Raw genomic sequence first — 11,377 nt, 5'->3', positions numbered from 1 at the left:
CTTTTAACATGATTGATTCGATTATATCGCGATGCAAAACTGACGATATATCACGATATATAATTTCTAATATCGCCCAGTCCTAATCATGATTATGTAAAGTTTTTGAAAATGTTTTTGAATTTTATCGATTTTATGTTTATAAATTTAGAACTTGAAACGATAGAATTTATTTTTTATTACTGTGTAAATCCTAATTGTCTTTTTTTTTAAGTGCTTAAAAGGTGCTTATTTTTGTTTTAAAAAATCTGGTTATGCACCCTGAAAATGCTTGACTAATTTTCATTCTTATTTTTTAACTAATGAATGTTAAAGGAAGGTTTTTTTCTCCCTTTCAAAATGCATTTGTGTGCTAAAATGTATACTGATAAGCTGTGACTCTTATCCAGTGCTGATTGTGCTATGGAAAAAATCCGTATTTCCAGATTTTTCGCTAACAGTGATCCGGAAGTTTCCAGAGATCGAAGGTCCAGGCGTTTCAAAAAATCATTGATCACAGAAGTTTCCGGAAATCAAATTTTCAAAGGTGGAACTTAAAAACACAGTTTATTTTATTTGTTTGTAAGTGAGAGCCAGATTCTTATAACTTATATTTATGATTAATATTCATTTTTTATCAGTAAATAGTTATTATAATCATTAACTCAAGAAAGAAAGACATATTTGTAAATTTTAATTACTTCTCCAAGTCATCGTAGGTATGTGTAAATGGTATAGGTATATGTAAAATTTTAAATATATTTTAAGTAAACTAAGAAATATTGAGAAAAAGGAAAAAAAACTTGTTTTAATTTTTTTCTAATTTTTCAATTTAACTTATCTAAAATAAGCTCTATTTTAGTATGAAATAATTAAAATAATAAAGAGAAACTTTAAATTAATGTGTATGGGTTATTTGTTCTTAAAGTATACTTTCACCAGCTTGTGTGTACCTTATTTCCACATTTCTGAAATGATCTAATATCAGATATTCCTGAACATGAAATTCTCTTTATTCGCAACTCGAGAAGTGATTAGTAGGATTTCTCTGATCGCACATTTCAGGAATAAACTCAACGAAAATTGAACTTAATGAGAAAAAGAAAATTCTGAAAAAATTTCATTTTCATGATATTAAGCAGCGTGGTCCACCATTGCAGCGCATACCATGGCGAGGCATGCACACTGTCTGTTTTTGAACAGGTTTAGGTTCGGAAAATTTTTAAAAAATTTATTAAAAATATATGACATTTATTGAATACTGTAAAACCTTACTTTACAGATTAAGATTTAAAATTATTAAAAAATAAAGTTTATTATTTTCGAATTTTGCTTTTAATGTGATTATCCGTCTTTGTGCATTTTCCATTTGAAGCTTTGGAACACAATTTAGACTTTTGTTTTATTAGACAGTAATACCTGGATGAATGCATACAGGTTACCTGTTATGCTTTCATTTTCTTTCATTTCTTTTGCCTTCAACTTATAATTTTGGTGTTTGAAATTTACTTATTTGTATTCTTTAATTGTATTTATAGATAAATTTTGGGCATATGCTGCTTCAGCACTATCTGGAGTTTGACATGGATTTTAATTTCTATTCAGCCTTTACATATCATTTTTATAGTTTTTTACGTAATTACAGATTTAACAATATTATATTTATGTGAGCTAATGAACCTCTCACTTTACAAGGAAACACTTTTTGTAACTTAGCAGCCTTCTATGTATAAGCCAATAAAACAAGCTTGGTGGTCAATTAACTGATAGACATGATCAGAAATTAACATTTGAAAACTATATGCACATCAGAATTTAAAATAGATTTCACACATTTTAATTTCAAAAAAATGGACGCCTCAAAATTTTATAAGGTATTTTTCTGACTTATTGTTTTTGAAATCAGAGCAGGAAAAGAAAAATCATTTTTAAATTGATGTCCAACCTTATCTTTTATTAAAAAGAGAGAACCTTTGAAATTAATTTGTTATTTTAGATTCTATATTTGAACTTGTGTATTTATCTACCATACAGAAATATTATCCTTGATTTTCTACATACTTAATTTATTTTATGATATCTCTTGATCAAGTATAGTTCATACTAAAAATTATGTAGATTGTGGCATATAAACTGCTAAAAAAGATTATTATTGTAACTCATATTAATAGTTAATTTTTTTTTTTTTTACTAGTGAGCTTTACTCTTTTGCTATTAATAAATTTTTTCGTTTTAATTAGGGTCGTCAATTTGAGCAGCTCAGAAGGACATATTAATAAGGTGCCTAGTAAAGCTTTGCAGGAAAAGTTTTTGTCAAAATCCTTAACAGAGGATGAACTTTGTAGCTTAATGACACAGTTTGTTGAGTAAGGTGTTAATTTTCTTTTAAATTATGTTATTCTGCCTTAAATTTTTTTACTGATATTATTCTAATTATTTTAATCATTTGCTTTTTCTTATTGATTTATTTAGTTTCAAGATTGAACCAAATTATAATTCTTCAATTAAAATGTCTGGTTTTTCAGCTTCTTTTCCTCATAATTCAAATTTTGATTTATTTAAGTTTAGAGAAGTTGCATAACATACGAGTACAACTATTTCAAATTTAATTTGATACTTACTCCAAATTTAAAGGATTTTTAACCAAGTGCAGGGATGACATTTGCTCTAATTTCTTCAGAAGATTTTACAAAATGATAGATAAATTATGAACCAACCGTCAGAATTTCTTTTCTTTTTTTTCATTTTGTCAAAATTTAAAAAGATTTACTGCAAGATAACTAGAATAAAGTGGTGTTGCATTTGAACTTTTGAAATGTTTGGTGGTTTGCAAGACAGCTTTAAGTCAAATTTTCTAAACATTAAAACATAAATTTTACTACTTCTAAAAAAATATTTAGCTACAAAATTCTTGAAAAGTAGGAGTGCCAAAAAAAGTGTAATTTCAACTTTTCATTCCATTTAACTATTATCTATTTTCTTTCCTTAAATCTTCATATATTAGTTTTTGTTCATTTTATACATAGATACTTTGGTTGAACTTTCTCAAGTAAAATGGCATTTAAATATATAAAACCAATAACAAAATTGTATTTCTTTTGCTATGCTTGCAAATAATCAAAAATTTAAATTTGATATGGCACCCAAGTTGAAAGTTTGCAACACTGGACTCAAAAGTTTCATCATCACTGCAATTAAGGTTATTTGTTGAGCATGTTTTAGTTTCTTCTTACATGGAAGTAAACAATGTTCAATTGTTGTGCATTTACTCCTACTGGTGTCATACTTAAAAAGAAAATTCTCAAAAAATATCAAAAAACAAATGACAAGATCATTTTTCCTCTCCATAACAGCCACTAATTCTGTCATAATTTGTTTGCAATTTGATCTTTGGAAAAAATCAAATTGCATCCTTTTAAAGTAGTATTAAACTTATATTTTCAACATTATATGTTTTGGAATAAGTTATATTTTATTTATGTTTTATGGAATTTTTTCAGAGATGCAAAAGCTGGTATTCATAAACAAAATGGCTGGTGTGGTTCTGCATACCAAATGTCAAAAGTTGGACTGACAGCTCTAACATTTTTGCAGCATCGTAAATTTTCAGAAGAACCTGAAAAAGATATTATCATAAATGCTGTAAGTTTTGAAATTAATTTAATTATTTGTTTATATATTTGTTTAATTTATTATTGTAAAAAACTCTTGTAATGACTATAATAATGAAAGAAATATATAATGAAATTTCAAAAACAATATATAAGTTTTGAATTTTTGATGTCATTAAATCACTTATTATAAGAAAAGGCATGTTTATATATTCTGTATTTTTAACTGAGTTTGATTTTAGTGATTTTCCTTTCAATTTTAATTCCTTGCTGGTTTTTTAATCGTTTTGTTAATAATAAAAATTTTTTTAACCTGACAGCGATTTGCAGTTATATTTTGATTTTTAAATGCTTATCTATTAGTTTGGTTATTTAGCTTGAAAATGTTTTTTTCCCTTCTGAAATACTTTTTAACGGTAAGAAGTGAGTCTCCTTTTTTGAAAATTAGTCACTTTTAGTCCTCTTTTTTTGATTTGCCACCTTTTTGCAGATTTTTAGTAATAAAAATTTTATTTTTTTATATGAGTTGTCACTTTGCAAGCATATCAATTTTAAGATGCTGGCAATAAAGTTTCCTTTCATGGCAAATAACTTTGTATTTTCTTACTTTCCTATGCATATTAACTGAAAGGCAATTAATACTAATTTGGAAATTGCAACTTTTATATTTTATATAATGCTGAAGTTAAAACTTTATAAAAAATTTTTAACTAAAGTAAACTAACAGATAATAACTTTTTTGATGACTAGCCAGCAAGTAATAAAGACTGTAAAGAAATCCAATTTAAACTTAATCTTACTCTTCTGAAGCATATAGTTACTTGGTGGCTTTCATTAGGCCTGCAGCTAGTAGACTTTTAGAACAATGGAAGGTGTGTGTAATTTTTTTTTCTGAAACATATTCTTTCGAATATGTCTGATTTAATTCAAAATAACTCCTGCAAAAATTTAGTTGAGTGTACATATTTATAAAATCCTTTTGTCCAAAGATAATTCTATGAAAAAATACCTTTTTTTGTCAATGTTTAAAGTTTTTTATTACTGTATTTAATATTAGCCAAAAATAATTTTAAATTCTGAAGTATACAAATTTTTACATCATTTTAAAGACTAATTTTACATAGCAAAACACAAATTTGGAATAAAATCAGTCGAATTTTTGGTTCCTAAGAAATCAAATTTTAAAAACGTTTAATTTCTAATTTATTTCCTCTCATAAACAACCTGTATTATGAAAATTCTTGTGTCCTTTAATGGGGTGTACCTTGAAAAATTCTGTTTTAGAAAAAAATTAAAGATTTCTCTAATAAAGAAGTTTTTACACTAGTAAATATTCTTCAATTTGACTCAATTGTAGTTAGTGAAGATGTTCTGAAATAAAGCTCTAAACCATCAATGGCAGATATAAAACTGTCTTTATCTAAAGCTGCAAAACATACTATTAAGAAAAAACATTCATTCAAATCAAATTTATCAGTATAAGAATTCAGATTTTAAATTTAAGTAAAGGGAAGAAACAAAGAAGTTGTAGAGTTCCTAAAACGATGGATTTTAATTTTCCTGGAGATATTTTACTTGATGAGTAGAAACTGCTTTAATTGGGGGGAAATGTCAAGGAAGATACCTATTGGCATAAATATATTTCTTAAAAAGACTCTTCTAGGTATTACAAATTTTAAAATGTTAGGAAAATAGTCAAATCAGTTCTTACTCTGTAATGGCAACGTGGATAGAGAGCAGAGATTTTTAGTTTCAAAGTTGGAAAACTGCAATGACAGAAAGATATTTGAAGGCAGTTTTGTTTAAAAAAAATACTTTAAAAGAGTACTTTAACTCTCCTCATTTTATCAAGATAATCATCAATGTTCAATAATCAATTTTCATCAAAATAATGGAAGAAAAAAAGAGGCAGAGAAACAGGAAGTAGATCTGGTGTGGGAATTGCAAAAAATAAAGAAAAGAAAAAACCTTTTGAGATGGAGATTATTGAATTAAAAGAAAAGAATCAGATGCACAATGAAAAAAAAAATATATAGCTAATTGTGGAAAGCTATTTGAAAGGATTAAAGCTACGATAATGTGTGGCAAGAATATAAAATATGAAGAAAAGGAAAGGCTACAGAAGTGAATAAAATAGAAAAGAGTCTTAAAAAGAGAAAATTATTACTTGAAATAAAAATCAGCAGTCGTTACGTATTTTTCTTCTAAAAAGCTGANTTTTTTTTTTTTTTTTTTTTTTTTTTTTTTTTTTTTTTTTTTTTGTCATATCCAGCAGCTTGCAACCATTTATTTTTTATTTAGGTTAAGTAATTGTTATTGGGGAAAAAAAAAGATAAATATTGAAAAATTTGTCTAGGACCTAAACTGGTTTTAAACTGCTTGTTTTGTTCAGGGACTTCTCACAAACAATTTATTTTTATTTTATTTCTTCATAAACTTCTCACTGTATAATCTGATAATCTTCAAGGATAGGAAACTTGAAAAAGTGCAATGTTGAAATTTTTAGCAACTTTCACTTGTATTTGTGCTTGAATTACAGTCAAAACGCAATACTGTAACTGGTGGAAGATTGAGTTTCGGTGATTAGTTTAGTCGGGTGAATAAAAAAACTACCTATTGTGATTTTTAAAAATAAGTCACCTTTTAGGGTTTTTTTTTTTACGTAAATTAACCATTTTTAATAATTTTTAAAGTTTTCATCCCACTCTGTTTTGACCAAAAATCAGGGCATTAATATATATGAAGAAATAGTGCTTGAAAATAATCTTTTTCAAAACAATTTATTAGCAAAATTTCTAAATCAATTTTATTTTTATCAGGTTAAGAAGTTTTCATGCTTAAATTGAAAAATTTATATATTTCATGAATTCTTCATTAAGCCTTGACAGTGTTTTTATTCATATTTGTATTTTTTTTTATTTATTTATTTACGTTTTATCATTTATGACAATTATAAATTTTAATATCCCTAAAAAATAGATCAAAAACTTAAATAATTGTTAACTTAAGAAACAAAAATATTAAATTTGGATTATTAGAATCATATATATGTTTATTATAAATCAAGTATAATTTCAAAGTTTCTTATACTATGAGTTAATGCATTTTTGTGTTATGAACATGTCTTTTATGAATGTTTTATGTTGTGAGTATATATTACATATTTTTATCATTGTTATTTATATTTTATAGGTTCATCCAGGCTATGTAAACACAGATATGACTAGTCACAGAGGCCCTTTAATACCAGATCAAGGTATATAAATTAAGGAAATTAATAAAAATTTAGTATGTATATCTATACATTTCTAGTTTTGTTTTGAATTATATAACTTAAAATTCAAGCTCATTTTTTTTATTTCATGTTGTACAAAGAGGAACTTTTTGTCTCACAGTGTTTAGAATTGTGACAAAACATAATTTCTTTTGTTTAATTTTTTAATGTGTGTAATTTACACAATTTAATGTATCAAACTTTTTAAATTTTGTGCAATTTAATAATAATCCAAAGTATTTTTTACATTATCAAAGCTTATCCTGATTAAATGAAATAAATCCTAAATCTAGTCTTCATAATCAGCAAATAAAGTATTTTGAATTTATATTATTCTTTTTTATTCATTGCATAAAAAAAAATATTATAGTAAGATTATGATTAGTAAATATTAATTCAATACTATAAACTACTTAAATGTTTATTTAATTTTTATCATTGTATTAAGCACTGTGTTCTAGATTTAATTCATTTAGAGGCACAATATTGCAAACAAAAATGAAGTATTAGTATCTTAATATTATATTGCTACAATCATATCATTGGTCATAAATTCGTGGAGCCTTGATCTTCATGCCCCTCTTGGTCCAGAACAGATTGTTACTGGACAGCTTTATTTTGCTTAATTTTGTACTAAACCTTTAAAGATAACCTCATTCAATTTATAGTATAAAAATTAATACATTGAAGTATTATGGTCTATAAAGATATGCTTTTTTTTCAGTCTTTGCAACAAATAATTCAGATCTTTAAAATAGCAAGGAAACATAAATCTTTTTTTTTTTTTTTTGTGAAAATTTCTAAATTTTTTGTTCAAAACTAATCAATTCAAATTTCCAACAACTTCAAATTTCTGAAGCATTACATTGACAGCTTGTATGCAATAGAATAACAAATAGAAGAATGTGTTTATTAATTATATTATTCTACTTTAAGGTGCTGAGGCTCCTGTATACTGTGCACTTTTACCACCTGGCGTAGAGTCTCCTCGAGGAGAGTTTATCTGGAATGACAAAAGAATTGTTCCCTGGCTTCCTTAATTATGTAATTTACTTTGTTCACTACAGGCTTGTTTATTTTAAAAAAATTTCTAAAAAGGAGAACTGTACCTGAGAGATTTTATTGTTTGAAACGGTTCCTGGGTTCACACTGTTTTAAATAGTCCCTTAAAAGGATTCTCGAGAATTACATTTTTTAATTAAGAATTTTTTATATTTTATTGTGTTAGGAGAAACATTTATTTTTATATTGAAAAGAAAAAAATTTATAAGATTTTAATTTACTAACAGAACTATTGTATTTCTTTAACTTAATTTTTATGTCTCGATTTCAATGGCCTTAAGAAGATTGAACAGTCTTTAAAAATGTGTTAATTTTAAATATGGACTAAAAGTGAAATCCCTGTGTTCTAGTATATAAAGTTTATAGGTTCTTCATAAAACCTTTCTATTTTGAGTGCTTATTAAAATTTGTATGATCCAAATAAGTTTGAATAAGTCAAAGAACCTATAAATGGAATTAATGAATTACCTTGTACAAAGAATTGAAATTTATGAGTTACTTCATCTCTATGGGAATCTATAAGTTATTAAAAAAATTGGGATTTATAAAAGACCATGCTTTGTAATAAACAAAAACAAGTCTCCTTTTAAATCAAATTAACTTTAAATTGTTTATCCTAATTTATTTTATTTATTATTCTAATTTAAATAATCTAATTTTTATATAATTTATTTTCTTCTCTGTCACAAAAATAATTTTGAACTGACTTATATAAAGAATGTGTAGCTGGAAATTTTTATAATTTTTTAACTTTCCGTATTACCTTTTTAAACTTAGTAATTTTAAAAATTTTTTATTATTATTCACTCAATTAACTCCTGTCAAAATATTAGCTAGTCATATCTTGAGTGAACAGAAATTATATGATGTAAATTTTTTTTTTTACAAACCGTTTTAAAAATGATTTTAAACTAAGATCATACTTCAATTATCGTAAAAAATTAACTCATTGTGAAAAAAGTGCTACGATATACTTAACTAGGATTCAAAACTCACTCATTATTTTTAAATAAAACATTAGGAACGAATGGAAATGAAATAACAAGCTGTACAGAAAAAGTTTGTAGACTAAAATTTTCTTGTAAAGAATTAAAACATTTAACTTAATAAAAATTTAGACAAAATTATGTTAGCATTGAAAATTATAAAAAAAAAGTTGATTTATTTCAGCAAATTTTGTTATTGTGTCAATTATATCTAAAGTAATTATTCTTTAGTTTAATAAGTAGTATCAGTTTGTTAAAAAAAATTAAAAAACAAAGTGTGCAAATAATATATATATTTACAAAGATTATGTGGGATATTTTTAAAATGCAATGGTCGCGGCAGGTATGAAATAAGGTACAGAATACTGGGTTATTTTTATGAACAAAAACAAAAAAATCTCTTTAATTATAGTTAAATTGTAACTCTCTTTCATATATTAATGTTTTAGTGTAAGAAAATGTCATTTCTCTTCATATGTTTAATGTATTGAGAAGTGTTTCTACATGGTCAGTATATGTTAAAAATGGTCCCCTTTTTTTAAGCAAAATCTGGGAAGTCCCTTTTTAAAAAAAAAGAAATAGTGACTGCTACCCCTGAAAATGCTCACTCCCAGTTTAATTTAATTAAGTTAAAGCAAATTTCTTAGTTATGGAAATATAATTTGATGATTATTTCCTGCATATAAACATCTTACATCCTTAATTTTTTTAAAAAAATTCCTGAAATCATTTGTTTTGAACACATTTTGGTTAAAAAAAAAATAAAAAGTTTCATAAAAACAAAAAATGTATACCTTTGCATTTTCAATTTCAATGTTATAACTTTTATAGTTTTTCGAAAAATTATTTAAAATCTGAAGAACAATGTTAATTTTTTCTTTTTTAAGGTATGTATTTTTTTTTTAATTATGTTTTAACTATAAAGTTGGGGTTGTTCAAAATCCCTATTTTTACTCTGGATTTAAAGTTGTGAACCATTAGCTTATATTTTACACCAATAATATCTCAAATTTAAAACTTTTTTTTTTAAAAAATCTGTTCATTGAGTCCAGTTTGTGTTATTAAATTTATGATTTAATTTATATGGCGGAGGTTGTTCTCCATCAGTGGCCACCAATATTTGTATAGTGGAAGATATCTTGGTCGTACAAAATTACATCTTTATTATGAAAAAACAAAAAATGATAATGTCCAGGAAACAATATATAAATCGTTTAAAAATCTAATTTATTAAACAATAATTTGTGAAGATTATAGAGAATGGCCATCAATATAACAAATTATCAAAAATAAATCCTTTAAAGGGATCCAGAAAATATAACTTCCACATTAAGAAGTTTTGTTAGCATTCCGTTACGATTGCATTTTTTAAAACCGTTAGGAGAGCTGGGACAGGAGCGTCCAAAGGGCACTCCAAGTCACCACAAATTTTGAATTAATAGTCAATACAATTGTTCCTAACGAACACAGAAAGTATGGGTAGGAGATCCAAAATTGGCGAATTATCAAAATATAACATAGCCAACCAGCATATCAATATTGGATTTAAAAGAACACCTTGACGATCACGAGTCGCCAGCAAATTTATGAGAATTATTACAACCATGCAACCGAAACATTTAGCCGTTAGAAATTTGGAATAAAAAGTTATAAATAGATTTTTGTTTTCGTTTAGAGGCGACAGTGAATTAATTAATAAGTCTGCATTAGTAATGAAATAAAAAGTATCCATTACATTGATCTATAAGAGAAGAATAAATATTTTAGGTTCGTTTTAAAAGATTAAGTCATTGATTTATTTTAAATATAATTCTATTAATAAAAATGAGCTTAAGTAATGAAAGATATTTTAAAAGGATAGAAAATAAATATGTAATGCCAATTGTGGCATCACTATTTATATAGCTTTTTTTTGTTTTAGCTACTATGGCAAATACTTCGATGAGCTATGAAGAATTGAAGATAATTCTGCAAAATAATTACATGAAATGAAAATTGTATTAATTATCTATTATTAATTATCTTTTACTTTCACTTATACCATACCAAATGAGATTGTAATATTTGTTTTACGTTTTTATATTTATATATATATATATTTTTTTTAAATAAATTTATGTTGAAAGTTAACTTTGTTGCAGTTTTATTTACACTATTTAAAGAAATCAACAACTCTCAAAAAGTCTTTAGGATCCATTTTTCCTACTATACGTAAGTAAATGATGGAAAAAATGAAAGATATTGGATAAATTTTTTAGTTATTTTAAATAATTATATTGTCAAACTTGTGGGAAACTTTTTTAATTTATTTTATGTTAGATACATTAAACCCAGTTACATTTTTTCTATAAAAATTATTAGTTAATGATTTTAAAAAACTTGTCTTAATGAAAATTGGGGAACAAGTCTTATAAAGCAGATTAAAATATGCTCCCAGAGTTTATTTAAGAAAGTAGCAATTAAGT

At 25.2% G+C, this 11,377-nt stretch overlaps 1 protein-coding gene across 3 annotated transcripts in view; it reads left to right on the top strand.

Moving 5' to 3' along the window:
- Positions 1 to 11,042, top strand: part of LOC107449446 (carbonyl reductase [NADPH] 1) — a 30,939-nt gene extending 19,897 nt beyond the window's left edge. For 2 of the 3 annotated variants that reach the window (XM_071184072.1, XM_043042959.2), the window contains exons 5-9: positions 2,220 to 2,345; positions 3,480 to 3,621; positions 6,783 to 6,846; positions 7,801 to 7,908; positions 10,834 to 11,042. In XM_071184072.1, coding sequence (XP_071040173.1) covers positions 2,220 to 2,345; positions 3,480 to 3,621; positions 6,783 to 6,846; positions 7,801 to 7,904 — 436 coding nt within the window. In that variant the 3' untranslated portion in view covers positions 7,905 to 7,908; positions 10,834 to 11,042. Of the gene's footprint in view, positions 1 to 2,219; positions 2,346 to 3,479; positions 3,622 to 6,782; positions 6,879 to 7,800; positions 7,909 to 10,833 lie in introns of all 3 variants that reach the window. The other variant, XR_011637399.1, reaches the window with a different exon arrangement.
- Positions 11,043 to 11,377: the final 335 nt, after the last annotated feature.

Source organism: Parasteatoda tepidariorum, chromosome 8 (assembly GCF_043381705.1).
Source record: "Parasteatoda tepidariorum isolate YZ-2023 chromosome 8, CAS_Ptep_4.0, whole genome shotgun sequence".
Lineage (NCBI taxonomy): Eukaryota > Metazoa > Arthropoda > Arachnida > Araneae > Theridiidae > Parasteatoda > Parasteatoda tepidariorum.
This window is presented reverse-complemented; position numbering and strand designations above follow the sequence as displayed.